The 21,058-nt window shown below is 39.1% G+C and overlaps 2 protein-coding genes across 2 annotated transcripts; both read right to left on the bottom strand.

Annotated features, from left to right (window-relative positions):
• Positions 1–800: 800 nt before the first annotated feature.
• On the bottom strand, positions 801–11,248 carry cp (ceruloplasmin). The gene is made up of 24 exons (XM_019261795.2): positions 10,939–11,248; positions 9,449–9,693; positions 9,137–9,349; positions 8,371–8,544; positions 8,154–8,245; positions 7,654–7,816; positions 7,384–7,522; positions 7,147–7,286; positions 6,846–6,986; positions 6,683–6,727; positions 6,370–6,584; positions 5,033–5,183; positions 4,706–4,918; positions 4,058–4,262; positions 2,929–3,068; positions 2,663–2,791; positions 2,457–2,563; positions 2,304–2,359; positions 2,035–2,106; positions 1,595–1,686; positions 1,329–1,468; positions 1,199–1,255; positions 963–1,068; positions 801–866 (listed from the first exon to the last, which is right to left on the bottom strand). The coding sequence occupies exons 1-24, from the start codon at positions 11,097–11,099 to the stop codon at positions 856–858; spliced, it is 3,207 nt and encodes a 1,068-aa protein (XP_019117340.2). The 5' UTR covers positions 11,100–11,248; the 3' UTR covers positions 801–855.
• A 1,140-nt stretch (positions 11,249–12,388) lies between these two features.
• tm4sf18 (transmembrane 4 L six family member 18) lies at positions 12,389–20,247 on the bottom strand. Its single transcript, XM_010751933.3, has 4 exons — positions 19,879–20,247; positions 15,904–15,972; positions 14,793–14,935; positions 12,389–13,769 (listed from the first exon to the last, which is right to left on the bottom strand). The coding sequence occupies exons 1-4, from the start codon at positions 20,056–20,058 to the stop codon at positions 13,571–13,573; spliced, it is 591 nt and encodes a 196-aa protein (XP_010750235.1). The 5' UTR covers positions 20,059–20,247; the 3' UTR covers positions 12,389–13,570.
• Positions 20,248–21,058: the final 811 nt, after the last annotated feature.

Raw genomic sequence — 21,058 nt, 5'->3', positions numbered from 1 at the left:
TGGCTGGGCACATATTCCCTCTCCTCTAGCGAGGGACTTTGATGCATTCTATAGTGTTTTAAATTGAGCACACAAGTTGTGTCATATGATGAATAATGATGGATCCAAAATACTATTTTGAAAAGAATGCTTTGAATGCAGAGTATTGTCTTGCCCCTTGTGGGAGCGTTTTTGGATTTGTGGGTAGAGTTCTATAAGGAAACAGCAGGAAAATCTAATATTTGAAATGATTCCATGCATGATTGTCTTTGTGATAACTTTGCTTTGCTTTAAAAAAGTTTTTTTTCAAGGTCAACTTCATTTCATGACAACATGCATATGAACTCAGATGTTGACAATATGGCACTTCACCAAGTGAAATCAGGACTCCAGACAATAAAGACTTGATCAGGACATCCCTCCCTGACTGTAACCTGCCAGTGGAAACAGGTTTCTACTACAGAACTCTTGGGTTCATACTTGTAAGTGTGATAATCGATTTTATGTTTCTTCAAAATTCAGCAGTTCTGCTCAAGGTGCAATGAACTTGTATTGCCAGGCTATAGCGCACCCTGATGCCTGAATGCTGTCATTACATGGCACACATAAGAGTCATATGAAACTTTTAAATTTAATTCTTTATTTTCTGTAGTAGTCATAATCAATGCCATTTAGAAAATATCAAAGAACAGTTATAAAAAAGCATATTTTAATATAAAATGACTCCTGGGCTGTGATGTTTTATTCTGAGTTGTAATTGTATCATCCCTGCAAAGTAAGAGTTTAGTGAATTGGGAAATTGCAATTAAACTGAGGTTTTATCCGGTCTCTGCTGTTTTCTGTCCCGTTTTCCTCACGTGTTCAGCCAAAGATTCCTTACTTCTTTGCTGTCAAAGAGAAATAAAAATGTTACGCCAACAGCATTCTCATTATCCTCCATGACTATTTCTCTTTGTCTGAATTTGTTTCATTTGTTCCCTTACGTTTCTCAGTAACAGTATACATCGCCTCCATGCCAGCTTTAATGTGGTCAGTGACGTGACAGTGGAGCAGCCAGGTACCGGGAAACTGAGGACGCATCTTTACCGTCTGAACAGGAAGTACCGAAGAACATCACATTATTCTCTGGTCACAAGTCGAAAAAAAGGCAACATGCAGCATCTTTAATGTTGCAAAAGGCGACTGAAATCAGTTGAAGCTAAGTGTTTTTATGTTTTACCTGGAAGGTGGCTGGAAACAGCTCATACACATCAGTCCGATGAGGACCTCCACCCAGCTGCAGAGAAAAAAGAGTTGGTATTTGTGTGTATCAGAGTGTGTTTGTATGCGTTGCTGTGCAGGTAATTTACCTTGTATTCCACACTGTGTCCATGCCAGTGTACAGTGTGTATGTCCACATCAGTGCCCATTCCAATGAGGTACCAGTACACCTTAGTACCCACCTCCATGTTCAAACCATTCAGATTTCCATACATATAACCATTTATGGCTGAAAAGCACACAAACACAAATATATATTGGAAAGAGAATTTAAGGACATTTCTTTAGATGAAGCAACACAAAAATGATCCCATCTGTCAAAACGATGAGTTCATTTTGTGTGTGTTTATCTCACCGTGCATCTTGTTGCTCTCTATAAAGGCTTCTTCATCCTTCAAGTCTGTACGAGGGTTAGGGATATGGGTTCTGATGTTTTCATCCAGATACCTGGAATAATAGCATCAATAATAATGTGTAAATATTGCCAAAATCATAAATTTACAGCAGCTTTTGTTCCTGGTATTACTACAAAACGTTATCAACACTACACACAGTACTCTACGGTGTATTCTGACAGTGTTGTGTACAGTATGAGGACAAAGATGGTGCTCTTATTCAACCAAACTAGAAAAACGAGGCATAAGAAGAACAGAAATTGGAGAATGAGGTTTGACCCTGTGAATGTATAACTGTCTCTGGTTGCACACTTCACAGTCAACATTTTTGTAGGAACTGTAAAATACTAACACAAAGGTTTGTGGATTGAACTGTTGAGTATAGGGACTCTTTACTTACCAGCTCTCATTCTCATCAAAAACCAGGAAAAGCAGTGCAAACTCTTCAACTTCCTTATTCACACCAAAAGTCCTGGAATTAGAAGTTTATTGTATGCCACATTAGCATTTATGTTATGTCGTACTGCATACTGTATTGTATTACAGTACTACTTGTGAGTAGACTTGTGATTCAGCACAAAAACACATCAAAAGCCATCTACGCACTGCATGAACTGAATAACTGGTTCATACAGTTCTGTAGTAATATGCAGGTGTGGAAACGCTCACCTGCTCCAGCTACGACGACAGATCACCAACGGACCAATCAGACCGCTGTACAGGTCCTAGCAGGCAGAGAGACAACATCAGTTTGTGAATGCTTTTGTGTGTGTGTGTTTGTGTGGGAACGTGCATGTGTGTGTATTGTGTGTATTAGCATACCTTGGTAACATCAGCAGTGGAGTAGTACGCTGACACAGAGCACTCCTCTTGCTCTGTGGTTGGTCCTGTATTCTTTGTAACAAACCAGGTGTAGGTGTGAGTCTGACCTGGGAAAGACATTTTAGTTGCACAATTAAAAGGAAGTATTTTGGATTTTGGTCTTGATTGTCTGCCTCCCTGTCTTCTGATATCTTGTGTCCCTGTACCTGGTGCTGTGAGGTGAACATCAGGGGTGTCTGTCTTGACTCCATGAGCATGGATAGAATAAGGCCTGGACGCCATGTTTCTGAAAACCACCGTCACCTTGTCACCAACACTAGCATGGATCATTGGACCTGGGTAAGGGTAAAGTGTTTTTGATCAATCAAGCTTAATAAAAAGTTACATCAAACATAAATAATATAATATAAATAATAATATAATAATATAAATTTACTTAACAGTCACACCTTGTATATTTCTGAAAGCCTACCCATAATGCCGAGGTGCTCCATATCTGGTGTTCTTATCACCTGTGTGGTGAACTTGTCATTGGTGAACTGGCGGTAGACCACTTTCTTGTAACGGGAGCCTATAAACCCACCCTGCTTATCCAGGAAGACAGGAGCAGGACTGCAGAGGGAGAGAGAGAGACAGGCTTATTTTTGCGGCTATGTCGTGTTTACCCTGCAACAACATGTGGATGTGTTTGAGTACGTAGAGCTTTCATCTGTATCTAAATGTGTATGTCCATGAATCTGTTTTGTTAAAAAAATAAAAGTAAAAAAACATAATCACTGAAAATAAGACAGAGAGTAGATTCAAGTTAAGTAAGTACATTTTTGTGATTGTCAACGAATCCCATGGAAAAAATACAAACCATACAATACCAACAATATCAATAATTTTCAAGAAAATCGTCAAAAGAAAATGCAAATTAATTCACATTTCCATCCACTACTGTTATGCATAAAAATAGGATTTAGGGCGTTTCATTCATTTTCCATTTGGTTGCCATTAAACCACTCCATAAGAAGAGGGTGCAGTTAAAAGTGTTAGTTAAACTGGCAACGTTGAGGCAATGTAGAAAACACGATGGAAATACAACACTTGTTCGTTTGTTTCATTTCATTGTTTCAGGAAAGTCACCTCCTCATCACTCCACACAAACTGATGATTTTGTCTGTTTCCACAGCACTTTGTCATTCAGTTTCATTTTTCAGTATATATTATATTATTAGAGCTGGGAAATGTAGATGTAATTGTGGACTTGTTGATGACTACTTTTAGCTGTGGATGAATCCACATTTTGTGCTCTAGTGCGTATTTACAGCTGCTGACAGTGCATGATGGATGAATTAAAAATAAAATACAGTTGTATCATGGTGGTAAAGGAGCGTGTCACCTGGTGCAACAGTGTTGCTCATTGGTGTGTTGTTAATAGTTTTTAGATACAAACTGAAGTATATCAAGGTTTGTCTACACAGGCAATACTTGTTAATAAAAGCGTTAATTCATTATAGGTTTTGGTTTTAGAACAACATACTGTATCAGAAAACAGGTGAATCAGCTCCGTGTTACTCTATACAGCTCATGCTGTTCAAGTGGCCGTAGTCCTGTACCTGTCATGACCTCGGAACATCTCGGCCTCCCAGGTGCGGTTTGGTGAGTAGTCCCAGTTTACTTCCATGGCAGCGATGTAGTATGTTTTTGAATGGAGCATGATCTCGCCCTGACGCTGAAACATGCTGCACTTCTGTACCGTGTAGTTGGCTCTCATCCCACCGCGATAATTGTTCACTGTAGGTGACACCACTTCAAACTGACCTGCAACACACACAGACATGTACGATAGACACACCAGGCTTAATATTGAAGGTCTGTGGTAAATTTCATGAAAATCTATATATATATTTAAATCAATGAAGTTTTAGACTGTGCAAGCTTTTCAAGTTCTTCACAGAACATTTTGAAGACTTGGTTTTATGGTAAAGATATCATGGTTACGGTAAAGGGTTTAATGTTCGATAGATTTAGCTACTGTTTCATTTACATCTACAGTCCCTGAGCAAGTAGAGCCCCACCATCCTATATAAAAGGGCCATTACAATCTTCTAACTTGTATTTCTTCAGGCATCAGAGACAAGAACAGAAATATGAAAAAGACTTTGCCATTCCTAACAAAATATGATATCCTTACTCTACTCATATGTTAGAATTTTGCCAATAAGTCAAAGCAACACTTGGCGGCTTTAGAGACGGATGCATACCCATGCTGTCTGGCTCCATAGTGACAGTGTGTGAAATGTGAGGGAAGACGCTGATGGAGTCACGTCTGTTCTGGCGGTAGATGAAGCGGTTTCCCTGGAAGTAAAGGCTGTTGATGTCTGACTCTGAACCCATTCCTGACAGGTGCCATGTCACTTTATCCGCCTTACACATGGTCAGGCCTGGGAGGTTCCTATACACAAACCCATTGATGGCTGAAAGAGAGAAATAAATAATATCTCAAAAATTTGAAGGAGGAATCACACAGCTCTGTGACTTCAAAGCTTTGTGATCAGTGATCAGTGTGTGGATGTGTATTTTTTACGCACCGTGCATCTTGTTGCTCTCCATAAAGCCCTCGTCCTCCTTGTTAACAGTGGTGGGAGCAGTGGTGAAGGTCCTGATGTTGTCATCCAGATACCAACTCAGATTCTCATCAAACACTGTGGCCATGAGGTGGAACTCTTTGTTGTAGTTTTTCTACATGTGGAGAAAGGAGACAAAAGGAGAGGACATTGTAAGCCACGATGTACTGATACAACTAGAAGCTGGTTAAAGTTCTTCCTCTGTGATATCAGGATCTATACACACAATCTATAGCCTTTATACTGAAGAGAAAAGCCACACTTCAAAATATCAATATACACATTATATCATATATACCACAACTATTACTATACTATACACAATATAATTATGGAATAAATCTCGAAATTATGTTCAAAAATAAGGTCTACACCTCTTTTTTCATAAAATGTTATATATATATAATATGTGTGGGTGGTTAGCACTGTCGCCTCACAGCAGGAAGGTTCCTGGTATGAACCTGTGTGGAGTTTGCATGTTCTGAGTGTTCATGTCTGAGTGTGTTCTCTCCAGGTACTCCAGCTTCCTCCCACAGCCGAAGACATGTGTGTTAGCTGGTGACTTTAAATTGCCCGTAGGTGTGAATGTGAGCATGAACAGCTGTCCAGTTGCCCTGTAATGAACTTCAGGGTGTACCCCGCTTCACGCCCAATGTCAGCTGGGATGAGTCCAACCCTAATAAGAATAAGCTGTTGTGGAAAATGGATGGATGGACAAATAAGTGTGTTGAGGTCGAAGAAAAAATGAGTAGGCTATATAAATTCAATTATATATATTATGTATTTCAAACATTTTGATCTGACAAAGACTTAAGTGGCATGAAGTAAGTGTGCAGGCATTCCTCATGTAGTCATGTGATCCATTGTTAATAAAAACAATATTGATTACATCCACTTTAATTACAGTTATGTATATGCACCCAATATGTAGCCATGATCACTTCTTGAGTTGTCAGATTCATCTTTTCCATTAAGATTCCTCTGTGGCCCATCCAGCCATCACAGATCTCCTTAGTGGCTGTCCTCCTTCACATTTGTTACATTTAAGTGATAAAATGTCTCAATATTTCTGATATCACTGTTTATATTGAGATCATTTTACCACAAACCGGATGTGTATCAGATTTAGGACCACATATAATTAAAATATCCCACAAATCCGAACTAAAAATATCAGATTCAATGGGGCGGAACCTGATTTTTTTTATCATGTGATCATCTGTCATATTAATCCAAGTCACAAATAATAATTTGTTTACATCGACAAAGTTTACATTTAGTTTCCAACACTCTCTTCTCACCTGTTCGCCTTTCTTCAGAGAGCTAAGTCGACAGACAAGGAGTGGTCCAACCAGTCCAGAGTTAGTGTCTTTAACAGGGTCCACTCCAGAGTAATACAGATAGGTCAGGCAGTCAGCCTCCCCCCGGACTGGACCAGCACCCACTGGCACTGTCCACTCATAGGTGTGCACAGTCCCAGGTCTGACCAGAGCAGCTGGCGGAGGGGTCACCACTCCTGAATACAAACATTTATATAAAGAAACAGCATTATTGTGATAGGGAGATTTACTTTGATGTGTGTTAACTTAGACAGTAATTCAGGGTTTAACTCACTTGGCTGCTTTTTTAGCTCCCGCAGTTTCTTTTCCGTGTAGGTCTCTGAGGAGAGAGAAGTGTAGAGGAGGAAAGATGGAGACATAAAAAAAACCATGATGGAGCTCTTCATGCATAATCAAGGACACTGATAAGAGTATGTGTTTTATGTGCATGTATTAACCTTCTAGTTCATTGTGATAGACTGTCCCATCTTGTTCTATACTGTACTGAACACCGTGTGGTTGTATGCTGTACGGACGGCTGGCTTTGTTCTTGAACACCACCCTGATAGTATCCTTCTCTTCAGCTCGCAGCACAGGACCTGGAGACATGGATGGACATAAATAAACACAAGCACAGACAGAGTTGTGAATTTATTTCAAAGGACTATGAGCAAATCTGTATTGATACAGAATATTTTGGGTGTACAGATATGACTTTATTCCTGCACCCAGAGCATCTCTAACTAAAAAAAGGCTTACCCAGAATTCCAAGGTGTTGCTCCTCTTGGGAGCGCAGCATCTTTGTCATGAAGGTGTTGTCAGTGTATTCCACATAACGAGCCTTCTTATAGCGGCTTCCAATACGGTTTCGACCTCTGGTCACAAATAAGTCTGCCTCACTAGACACACAAATACAACTTATTAATGGAATAGTTCTCTTATAGGAACATCAAAACGATTGTGTGTGTGTGAGTGTGTGTGTATAGAGTAACCAACCCATCACTAGGCAGGGTAGGAGCGTAGTCCCAGACTTCTTCTTCTGCAGCAATGAAGTACTGTCTGACCGCCCCGTGTGGCCGGGGTTTGTGGACGTTGGGGAAACACTTCTTGATCTCAAATATAGCCTGCATTCCAGCTGGGCAAATCCATGAAAAAATCATATTAAACCAATTAAATAATTATCCAGCGACAGAAAGTCTTAGATCAAACTCCATGATCTCTGTGAAATCATCAGCCTTTTATCAAGAATGGAGGATGTGAGCTCACCCATCAAATGGTCGTTGACAGTGCACGTCAGCAGCCAGTGTCCGACATTGTCAGCCACCATTTCAGCTGTAGCGCTGGTGCCGGGGAAAAGACTGATTGTGTCTGTGTGGTGGTTCAGCGTGGTCAGGATCTGGCCATGGAAATGAACTGAATGCATGTCCACCTGTTGTAGATAGATAACATTCAAGCTGGGTTTACCCTCTGTGTTTGTAGCTCACACCAAGACATGACTAGTTTGAGATTGTGGCCCTCTGCTTCGACAAGGTTGGGACGAGGCACCCCCTCACCCCCCTAAATTTACTCTTGAGTTCATTATCTAATTCCTTAAACTGTTTAATCAACAGGCTATTCTATGTTAGTTATGTTCTTTAACTTAGACTCTCTGCACACTCAAAAAAGGAAAGAGACTTTTCTAAAATGTGAGACATGTATTGCAAAAACTATTTTAAAGTATGCATATTCCGCCAGATATTCTAATTAGTAATAATAATAATGTTTACCTCATTGCCTAAGCCAAACATATGCCAGTGGATCTTGTTGCCTTGACACATGCTCAGTCCGGGCAGGTTACCGTACAGGAAACCATTTATACCTGCAACGCACACTCAAAGTTAATGGTTTTTGTACATCGATGTGTATGTGTATGTGTATGTGTATGTGTATGTGTATGTGGATGTGGATGTGGATGTGTATGTGGATGTGGATGCTCCCTCTGACCATGCATTTTGTTGCTCTCAATGAAATCTTCATCTTCTTTCAAGCCTCTGGCAGGATATGTGATGTACGTCCTGATGTTTTCATCCAGGTACCAGCTGAAGTTCTCATCTGACACTATGAACAGCAGAGCATACAGATAGTCTCCTGAACTGTCTCCATGTATGTCCAGAGTTCCTACAGGTGAGAGGAGAAGACATTTTAGGATTTGTGCATTGATGTACTGACAGGTTAATCCACATAAACATCCCAAACTGGTGGGGTGGGCGTCAGTTAGGAAAAGGGGATGTCACATACTTGAATTTAATGCACCAATCAGGATTTAGCAACATCACATCAGTGACAATCAAATCTAATCAAACAAGACCCACACAGTTTTTGAATGTTAAAATTATAATTTTTTCTCAGTAAGGACCATATCTATATATTGTGTGTTTCAGGGGCATTCATAAAAAATTATAATGGATCCATAATGCTTAATGACTTATGCCTTGATTGTTGAGATGTGTGTATAGGTGAGTATAGGTTATCATAGTGTGTTATAAGCTCCATCAGTCAACCTCTAATTTATAACTACTCAAGAGCATCTATAGGAGACCTGAAGTTATAAGTCACATCTATAATACTTCATGATTGTTCATATAGTGCATCAGAAAGCATTGTGTGTTCATGAGTGTTGTCATAAAGCATTATAAATGCATTATAATTCACTATGAATCGGTGGTCATCATAGAAAGCATTACTGTGGTCAATAAACAATGTCCAGTACCTCTCTTGCAGACAATGAGGGGTCCTATCAGCCCTGAGTTGATGTCTTTTACTGGTCTGACGTGGGAGTGGTAGAATCTGGTCATGCAGTTGCTGTCCTCTGCTGTTGGGCTGTGGCTGTCTGCGAGGGTCCACTCATATCTCACTGTTGCACCAGGAGCCACTGAGTCATCACGCTTCAGCTCTGGACCAGTACCATCTGGGTATAATGCTCCTGGAGAGACAGTCAAAAGCAAACAAACACAAAGTCACAAATCTATCAGACTTTGAAGTCTAATGCACCGATTAATGCTTCAGTTCATTAATTCCTCACCCTCATGGCCCTTGCTGTAGTTCAGTCCATGTGGGTGGATGCTGTAAGGTCTGGATGCCGCGTTCCTCAGGTAGACAATAACTGTGTCTCCCTGCTCAGCCATCAACAGCGGCCCCAGGTAGCCCAGCCAGTCCGGCTTAGTCACCTCTGTCCTGTAGGTGCCGTCACTGTACTGCTTATACACAGCTTTCTTGTAGGTGGGGCCGATTCGCTGGAGCCCTCTTTTTAAATAGACTGAGGCATGCCTAGAGACAGAGTGAGAGAATGAGATATGTGTGTGTGTCTATTATAGATGAAAATATTTTAAATTCCTGTATTTGGTAAAGTATATCTAGTTACTTGCTGTGCAGAACATAACAAAAAAAAAGAAAAAGACAGCATAAGTTGTCAACAGCAGCTCAGTTCCATTAAGTGTCCCAAGACATCTTGACAGTGAGCCAGCATACACAATACGAGGACTATGGAACAAGCCAAATAACAACTAAACCTGTGCTTTTCCTGCTGTGACGTGCCATGGCAGGTCTGGTGTGAAATAGGGCTTTACCAAGAAGGTCAATAGAATTCCATCTGCGCTTTTTCCTCCTGTGACATGTCAAAATGTCATGTGAGTTATTCATTAACATGTCTATGGGGGAAACATTTTTATTGACTTGATGATTTAGATCAGGCAGTCATCAGGAGACACGCACACATTCATAACTGTATCTAAGGACTTATAATAATAATGCGTAATAAGATATGCAAACAAAATGAGAAACACTGCTATCTTAATCCGATTTCTATATTTGTAATATAGAAATGAGAGTATATATAGTGATTGTGCAAAGAATCTATTCTAAATATTCATATATGCATGTTTCAAATCAAGTCAAACTATTGGTGTTATTATTAATAACACTTTTACAGACATAAATATAAAAATAGAAATATAATAGAAAACTTAAAAAAACAAAACAAATCAAACAAAACATAAATACTGATTAAATTGGTGAAAATCCAAAAGTACTTTGCACAAAATGTGCATTAAATACAATACACAGAAACGTTACATAAACCATTTGAAAACTCTTTGATCTATAAACCTAAAAATAAGGCTATTGTTCTTGTAGTAAAAAGACATTTTGGACATGTTTTTTTAAAACCCAACAGCACTGATTGTAGTTCTAATAATATTAATAAAAAGGATTAGTGGAAAAAGCAACTGTAAAAAAAAATTGGACCTAAATTACATAAACATCCAGGCATTTTAATGGCGAGACTGTATCGGAAAGCTGTAATTGGTCAGTATGACTGATGACTTCTGATGGTAGTGGAGTAGCAACTTGAAACTGAGAAAGGTGAAGTAGAGGCTGGGGCTGAGATTATAGTATAGACCAACACAGGAGAGATATGGTGTCTCTTCTTGGTAACAATTTTAGATAACCTCCAGGACAGTTAAGACTCCCTGCCTGACACCAACATAATCAAGACAATACTGTGCTTCTACTTACTCATCCTCATCCAGTGTGCGATTTTGAATGACGTTCATCCCACTTGGGGCATAATTCCAAGACACTTCCTCTATCCTGAGGAAGTACTCTCTTGTCATCCCAGACACGCATACTGCTGCACAACACAGCAGCAATGCTCCCTTTAACCCCAGCCGATGCATTTTGAAGATACAGTGCTGCAAATAGGTCCACAGCAGAAGTGCCAAAGAGGGAGAAGAACCTTTATTTCTTTTCAATGATCCAGAAGATGAAGATGAAGACAAACAGTGCAGACAACTGACAGATGCGACAGTCAGCCTGTGTGACTTAAATCTGTCTGTCTGTCTTTATACTCCCTCAGCTGACAGACTAGGTGGGTACAGCCAAGCTGGAAAGAGGGGTCACTGACCAGACAGCAGACAGGGTGTAAGCCAACCAAATTTTACTCCGTATCATCCACACCATTGAATGTCCAAATATGATATATGATGAAGATCACATTCACATCAGAGTTCATGTCCTTTTGTACTTTTATTTGAAATATAAAAAAACACATACTGTATGTACTATGATCCTATTTTCTGTTATTGTGTAAATGTAACCAAAAATCTAGGGCAGTCATGTTTAGCCAATCATTGAAAGACTACTGATTTTCTCAGGGTCAGAGGCCACATTTGCTCATTTAGGTCCTGATATTGCCCAAAAGATAGCAACTATGGAAACTCCAAGACTAACCTTTTATCCGGGAATTGATTACAACACACTGAGTCGGCATGTATATAGCAACATTTTGACCTGTCACGTCAGCTAATAAAAATACGTCAATCAGTTAATCACTGATAAAACAGTCACAGTCACAGTCCTCCTGAGTTTACAAAACAAATTATATAGATATACTATAGCCAGGCTATCCACACTTATTTATAAGTGTTCTGTAAAATCGCTGTAATTGATTTTTCCTGTGGGTGCTATCACCTGAGCGTTATTTCTCAATACTTCATGGTTCTGATTCTGTGTCTTGTAATGTCCTAACGAAACGGGAACCCCGGTGTTAACAGAGGCCGGTTGTAATGGTAACCAACTTCATGATACAGGTTATTATTTAGGAAGACTGATGTTAGTTTTAGTAAGGCAAAGAACCCAAAGAGAGGCAGAGACATCAGGACAAGAGCTGGTGACGTGATGTTTGGCTGAGAGACAACTTCTACAAACCTTTTTTTTTTCTTATGTCAGACAAACTCTGGAATAAAGAACTGGTTGCACGGCGGAGGGGTGTGAACCCTTCAGAAGGGTTAAACAGCAGATAAGTTCATGTAAACATTTGATTTACTGGAACAGTTTGGAGGAGGTGGACCCATCTGTTTGCCTCTGACCAACTCATCTTTGGGGATTTCACAGTATTGTTGCTGAAAGTCCTGACTAAAACTTTGAACCTGTTTATGGTCGAACAAAGATCAACTGTACAATCAGCTTCTTTGTGGAAACATTTCTTTTATTCAAGGCAGCACAAACAAACATACATTATAAAAATATGTCACTAAAATATATATAAAATGTCTGTTAACACTGATCTGGCATCTGATAGACGCAAAGAAAACAATTTACAACAGAATGCGCTGAAAATGAAAAAACAAATGTACAAACACACACAAATCTGTTTGTAACCGTTATGTGATACAACACAGTGTATAAATGTTGGAACCACAAGAAAAGGACAGAATAGACACTTCCTGCTGTATCAAGAGAATCCCGTCAGCCAAGATGCTGACGAACAACTAACATAAAGTAATCACTTCTTGCAAGGACACCATCAACAGTGAGCTTATGCAATTTCCAACATTATCAAACAATACATGGCTATCATCTTACAGTAAGTATACATTGATTTAATTTCTGTAAATATCCTCTGTTTATGCAATGCAAATGCAGTGTAGTTGTTGGCTTTATGAAGGTATATAAGGTAATAATGTTGAATAGAAAATGAGCCACCTTGATATTAAGAATGCAGATTTCATAAAGTAAGTGAACAGTTGTCTCTCAAGTATAAAAACACGTGTCTTTATCCTCTTAAAAAAAGCAAACAGGCACATGAACACTTCATTTCGTTCACAATGTTGTGTGACAGCTGTGCAATTACTTCAGTGAAATCTACTATCCCATATACATCATCATCATTATTATTATTGTATTATTATTATTGCTCTACTTTGTCTTTATCATGTGTACAAGTTGGTTCACTTAGCCTCCTTTCACCAGGTAGAAAGTATTTAGAACACACACACACACACACACACACACACACACACACACACACCACCCACAGTATTATGGACTAATCGAATCTGTTGGCTGTGAAATGTTGAGACTTGCTGCACCAGAAAAACTAATCATCATCGATGACTGAGTCGTAAGTTTTGCCACTTTAACAGGGAAAACTAAAAGCTTTAGAATATATTGGTTACATTGACGTGGCTGTCCATGAGGCTGCATGTGTTAAGTAGAAAGGTTGCATTGTATTCATGCACACACACACAAACAATGGTGTGTGCAAACTTCCCCATATGTATGTGGCAGTTAATGTCCTGTGTTGAATGTGTGACTTTGCTCATGCTCTTGTGTCTCTGCAGGTGAGTCTACATACATCTGTGTTTATCTAAGCATTAAGACTATACTCCTGCTTATAGCAACAGGGCCGACAGACAGCATTGACTAAACCGTTTCCCAGCTGCAAGAGACAGATGATGAACTCCAGCACAGCCAAGCCCAGTAACAGACACAGCAGAGTCACGTTCCACTCCACAATATGAACTGGCTGAAGACAGCCTGACCAAGTATCTGGCTGTAAGAGATACCTGGAACGCAGAGAGATATCAGATCAATAAAGAGTCAGTCACAGACAGAGTGAGATATAATCTGTGCAGAAATAATAATGAAGGAGCTGTCTGTCCACACTGATAACTTAAATGACATAATAACACAGAACAAGTCTGATGATATATAAAAATAACAAATAAGGTGGAAGCAAAGTCTGTTGTTTACCATGTTAGGGAACCTTGTTGTGTATTATCCTCGCCTATTATGACGTATTCTTATAGACTATATCGATATAGAGATCACTTACTATTTCCTATATATATATATATATATATAATATATATATTATATATATTAATATATATAAAAAAAGATAGTTGCTCTAAAAGATGTGTATTTAAATTTGTAGTGTTGAAGGAGTGTGATTTGGTTCGCATAACAAACACTGAGCGATTATTGAAAAATAGTAACTTTGCGAGAGTTTCAGACCTGCATGTGACAATGACAATGCATGTGCACGTCATATTTGAAATTTACTTTATTTAAATATTTAATTTTAAAGCCTTAAGCAGCTGATGCCGATGTGTTGTGCATCACAGATTTTGACCCATGGTTAGATCTGTTTCATTGGTGAATGTTAAATAGCACACAGCATGAAGCGGTGATGTTACTTGATACATGAAGCACGTTTGATTAAAAAAAAACACACACACCAAACTTTTAATTTTCCTGAATCAGCCTGTTGTGATTGTACCTGAGGTGGCACTAGTGTTACACAAATTGCACAACAGAAAACACTAGAACAAACAAGTGTAGTAAGTTCTACAACTGACTTATTGATCAGTCACCACCAGTTTTAATAATTTGTCATTTATGTACAATACGAAAAATGTACTATTTTTTCTCTGTTTACATAACTGTAAATTTGAATTTTGGACTGTTGGTTGGACAAAAAAAGCCATTTCAAGATGTCTCATGTGGACTAGACTAAATTAATTAAATTTGAATAAATTTACATTTATGCCCTCATGCCACCAAACACACATTACACATCTCCTTACCTGCCCCCCTGGTTTGCAAAGGGATACGACCATCCCTTAGAGGTGAAGCACTGGGGACCCTGCACCAAGATAAACCCTGATATGACGAAGCAGTAGGCAGACCCCAGCAGGCCGACGACAGCTGCCAACACTGACCCGCACATCTGGAGAGCAACACACAAACACAAGAGATTTTAAAGAATGTGCATGTGTTCGGGTGTCTTTGTGACTGTATAAATGTAAGCGGAGTTACAGAGACAGCTGCTAGAGATGCACAGACACACACACACACACACACACATACAAGACTGCAGCTGTGCATGCTGCTCGAGTGGTGTGAGCCAAGCTTACTGTGTTGAGTGTTAACCAACAAAGGGGCCCTTGTTGAATTGTCAGCTGGATTAGCATTAGCATTCCACCTCATAAGGACACAGTGTTAGCTGGCATAATGACAACTGTACAGTATTATTCTCCAAGTAATGAGAAAAAAATAGAAACACTATAAAGAGTTACAGAAAGTGAAATATATTTCTGGCCAAAAAAAGCCTGATATTTTGATTTAAGAGCAACTGAAACTGAAAAATAGAGCATGTTTGTGTGTGTGTGTGTGTGTGTGTGTGTGTGTGTGTGTGTCGCAAACAGGAAGGACTTTCCCAGTGTGTAAGATTTAGAGAGGTTTATTAATATGGAAGAAATGGAATTTAATATTAAAGGAAAAGCTACATTTTCATTAGTGTATGATGACCTTGTTATGTTTTTGTTACCTTAAAATGATAATAAATGATAAATTAGCCTTTATCTACAGAGGGAGTGGGTCTAAAGCAGCCAACAGTGGCTCTTAAGGAGCCTTTCGTCTTGTTCACATGTTTCGCAGCCACCATAGTTTCACCTATACACGCTTGGACAGGAAGGGTGAGGCGGGTACTATTCAGTTGGTTGCAATCTGCAACTTCATCGTTAGAAGTCAATAATTCCTACACACTTACCCTTTAAATACAATTATCTGTTTATTACCTGAAGGGAAAGATCATTGTGAAAGCACTGCACTAATCCAACATAGTATAGTATCCAACAGCATAGTATAGGACTTTGTGTTGTGATGTTGAGTGTTACTGATTGGTAAGTCTCTTACCATCAAGCTCTCATTCCAGCAGCAGTCACATTTTCCCAAAGTGATGAAGACCACACTTGGAATCAGCATCTGGAAGCACAGAAAATGAAATTATCCAAAATTATTCCAATAATTATTTTAGGGAAATTATGCATATTGAAATGTAGACGGTAAAGCTACGTCACATTTTAGTACAAGGACTTATTGATTTATCTTTGCTGGCAGTTAATGGGGATATTTAATATTAATACAGTTATTTCCCACTTAATATGACCATCTGTGCCTGTACCCCATCTGTATCACTAGGTCAAGTCTTCGACATACAGCACCTACTATCCATTTTGTCAATCATCGCCCCTGTTAAAAGTGTTAGAATACACGAAACATGAGGCCTGAATGCTCACTGCACACAAGAATCACATGTTGGATCAATTAAAACAGGAAAAACAACTTCGTTAGTTGATATTTTACCACTAGTGGCGCACAAAAAGTCAACTTTGGACTGAGAGCGTTGCCAGTGTAAAGGCCACATTGTTATCATATCTGGTCAGTGGCTGTCATGTCTGGGTGGGGACATTTTGGGACATTTTAGACTCAGCCAGGTTCAGCTTCACAGTGTGTCTCGACTTCCAGCAGGCAGCATCAGCTGTACTCAGACTTTTACTGGACTTAGCTGTGCTTTGAATGGAATGCTAACACATGTTAATGTAGTATGTAGCATATCAAATAACACAGCGGAGGGTAAATATAGTCCACAGTACAGTAAACAGGAAGTTGTTTTTTTGACACAGCTATGCTCAGCCCTCTTTAAATATGTTCACATTAACACAGAAATGAGATTTAAAGATATCCTAAACTGCATAAAAAGATCACCAAATTCATTTATCCTCCTGGAACCATAAACTTTTACTTTGCTTAAATCTTCTAAATACTGTATAATAAACAGTCAACAAATAGCATATAGATTGAGCAGATTAAATATCATTTATGAAAGATATATCAATAAATCCTGACAATACAAGTGGTCAAACAAGAGCACTGGTCACAAAACAGTGCAGTCTGTACTGTGTATCAGCAGCTTAAGTACAGCGCAGTTTCAGGATTATACTGTTTTACTATCCCTCCCTCCCTCCCTTCCTTTTTCCTCTTTTTTTCTTTCCTCTGCTCTCGTCTCTCTCCAAGTGGTCAAGGACTTTAAATGACATCCTAACAGAGGGGAGGAAGTTCCCAAGGTCTTACACACTCACACACATACACATACACACACACGCAGACAAAGATCACAGGCAAAGTAACATACACATCCTGGATGTCCTCTTAAAAATGCTATCTTTTAGTAGAGGCACAGAAGGGACTGACAAGGGAAGTGCACAGTGAGAAAGGAAAAGAGGAAAGAGGAGGGAGGAAGAGCGAGAAAGAGGAAGGGAGGGAGCTAAAGATAGATTTCTCTCAGAGGAGTTCAGTTTGCTTTTTGACTCTGAGGTGTCGTCGCACAAAGTAAGGAAAAGCGCAAAGTGGAAAAACTATGGACAGTATGGAGTAATCTCATGTAATCTCAGACAAAAGAAAACATTTCATTTGATTGAATTCATGTATGAAAATCTCCAGGATGAACACAGTTCCATGGTAGCTCTACATGCCTGCAGAGAGGCTCAACGCGATCATGTACAGACTAACCTCAACACAAAATAACTACTGTTTATTCCTCATTAATTCAACTAGAGCAACCTCTAAGCCATTATTTGAGACAGGGGGCCTTTATCTCTGATATCATTGTACCATCAAGCCTCCCTGTTCTGTGAGCTGCTCCACTTTGTTAATACAAAGTTCCTTCATAGTTCACATCAGGCACGATCCCCTCACTTTTATTGTGAAACATCGGCAGGAAATGATCTATGCTAGCTCTATGCTAGCTCAGATGATTGCACAAAATTCATTGATAGCCAATCATCAGTGTAACGTATCGATATTGTATTTTTAGATTTTTGTGACGCATAGGCTAGTTTATTCAATGATATGTTTGATTCATGTTAATGTGTATTCAATTAAAAAAACTCCCCAAAAAACACTTAACAGTGCAGCCCCACTGCAGTAACTCTGAGGACCCCCTAGGGGTCGCATACCTTCTGTTGAAGTCCCAGGATTTAGAGGATGTGAAAGGAACATTTTAAGGCTCAGACGTCTCTCTCATAAATCAACTTCATAACTCAACAACGACTTCATAATTCCTCACATCATTGTTCTGCATCCTCTTCCGGTTTTTAAATGCTCGCCTTGGTCCCCGTCTCTCCCCAGCTGATTCATCAGCTCTATAAATAAAGATTTTCTAACAATGGTGTACCTTTTGATCGTTTTAACAGCTTTGCACCAAATGTATGCACACATTGATAATAACATTGTTTTTCTTCTCAATGAGAAACTCTAAAATGAGCAGCAGAGAACTGCTTTCACTGTTATTGTGGAAAAAGACACATTTTTACTAATTTATTTTTCTAGCACAGTCATAGAAACCTTTTCCTCTCACCTGTACATGTTAAAAACAAACTACAAAATAATCTAAATATTTTAAAGAGTGAAGATTTATGTATCCAACACAAGTGCTCCTCTAGTCGATAAGCTTAATCTTGTCTGGGAAAACACTGCTCTGTTCCTCCTGCAAACCAAACTAAAAGAACAGCTCCTTTCTGCTGTCAGAGCATTAACCCATCAGATCAGCAGCATGTAGAGCAGACGGATTAACTGCGAATTCAACACTACACTCCATTGTTCTCAATGAACAACCGCAAACACACTTAGAATGAATGGTGCTGAAGGGGAAACAAGTGACTTTTAATAATCTTTTGGGTCTTAATTTGTGTTTTTGGGAGTCAAAATGTTATGCTGCGTGCAGATATCAAGAAATCAAATGGATTAGTTAAAGCAGAAATGAGTCTGGATCAGCATCAGCCCAATATAGCAAACACGAACTGAAGAAAAAAAGACTTTAGTCTAAATAATAGCACACACATGTACCAGCAGGCACCACCACTGAATAAGGGACGAAGGGGAGTGATACGAGTCTTGAGTGAATGTGGCTTTAAAAGTAACTTTCACTGCAGAGTTTTAGTGTCACATGGCTCAAATAGAGTCAAAGGATCTCATTCATTTTAGTTTAAATGGGAAAAATCTGGTTAAAACAATTAGCTTTGGTTTCAGATGGAAAGTGAATCTCATTACTTTTCGTTTCAGTGAATTTCTCTCCACCACGTGGTGCCAGCGACCTCAGTTAAACCTACATCCACATTGTTTTATCCTCCTCTGCCAGGCAAGATAATCCAATCAGATAACTTATTTGGAAAGATGCTGCCACATTGCACCGATGCTTTCCATTCTTGTAAACACAACTTCCCTTTATTCGTTATTTTGGTGATATTTTATGATCAGTCAAGTATCATAAAATACTTTATATACATTGAGAGAAATTATACATTGTATGACATGAGGAAATACACATGAAAGTTATGGTCTAGTTAAACAGACACATGAAAAATGACTTCAATAACAGCATATACACATTTTTCTTTATGAATGTTCAACACTTACGTCATGTAGAAATAAATGTTCAAATCCTGACATGAATACAGATTGTGAACTTTATTCAATATTTTAATTTGTAAAATGCCAAGTCCGTACACCAAGCTCACACTGTAGCAATGGTGATCCCATCCCACCCCAGGCAGAAAATGGATGGAGATGTGTACCACATATGTACCAATGATTATCAGAGTTTTGTCTAAAATCTACTTCTTGATGACTGATTATGATAAAAAAAAAACTAAAAACAGTTGGATTCAATGTTGTCTTTGTGGTGTCTTTTTTAGGTGTTTTTTGGTTGTCTTTCTTTTTAAATATGACACCTGTTGAGATGCCACCACATCCAGAAATCTTGACTAATCTAACCAGACTAACAGAGGTCTTCATTTTCCAATTAGAACATAAATCCAGTTTTTTACTCACCAGCAGTCCCCCTCCTCCTAGTCCACCAAAGTACCAGATGTAGCTGGCAAGACGATCCTGCTGGACGTAATCGATTTCTCCCATAGGAAACAGCAGTAGTAGGTTGGCCACGATACAGCAGAGGGCCAGAGGCAGCAGGGCCAGGCCCAGAGACCTGGCAAAACCCACCGAACAACACATCGCTCACCCAAAAACACACTCACAACCGCAGGGAGGAGAGAAGAGAACTGGAATGGACCAAGAGGGAGAGCGGATAAAAAGAGAAAGAGGGGAGGGAAGGGTCAGAGCAGCTGGGGAGCCAGGAAACAAAAACAAGTGACGAGAGCCTGCTGTTCAAGTGTGTGTGTTAGTGTATGTGTGTGTTAGTGTGTAAGAACAGATTCTCCTTAGTTACAGAGGGAGTTCTGCAATGACACAACGTGCGCCAGGAAACGCATTCACAGGAAGGGGGCTGATCAGTGGGTGCACAGAGCTCAGCCAGAAATGAAAAATCCCACAAGAGAGAGAGTGAGTGTGTGTGTGTGTGTGTGTGTGTGTGTGTGTGTGTGTGTTTCCCACAGCCTCTTAGCCAGCAAGGCCTCACAGCACTCTGAACAATTAGTTTCCTTCAGGATGACTGAGTCACTACAACAGGTCGACATGTTTAAATACATAATCAGTGTTTTTGCACATTTGTACACTAACAGGGCTGTTATTAATTATTGATTATTTTGTCTATAAGCTCCAGGTGACAGCTTCAGTTAGCTTGTTTTCTTTTTATAGCTTATTGTATTTATATTATAGGACAGAAATCCAGCATTTTACTCATCCTACAGATTTTGGTCCTACGTATGCATCTGTCAAGACTTTATGCATGAAGCAGGGATAGAGGAGGTATTCGTTTTCATTGTTTACTATTAAAAGTAGCAATCCCAGATCATGAAAAGACTCTGTTAAAGATATTAATCTAAAATGTTACTTTTATGAGAGTATTAGCAACAAAATGTAGTTAAAGTATCGAAAGTAAAAGTACTCCTTTTGCAGAAAAAGTCACCAAAGCCATTATTTATTGCACTGGATGATTATTAATGATGCAGCCAATGTGCAGTAGTAAAATCTCTGACAATACATCATATTTTATAAACCAATCATAAGTTTCATGTGTAATGTCTAAAATTTGTAAACTAACTAGGAAATAAAT

The sequence above is a fragment of the Larimichthys crocea genome, chromosome XVII (genome assembly GCF_000972845.2).
Source record: "Larimichthys crocea isolate SSNF chromosome XVII, L_crocea_2.0, whole genome shotgun sequence".
NCBI lineage: Eukaryota > Metazoa > Chordata > Actinopteri > Sciaenidae > Larimichthys > Larimichthys crocea.
This window is presented reverse-complemented; position numbering and strand designations above follow the sequence as displayed.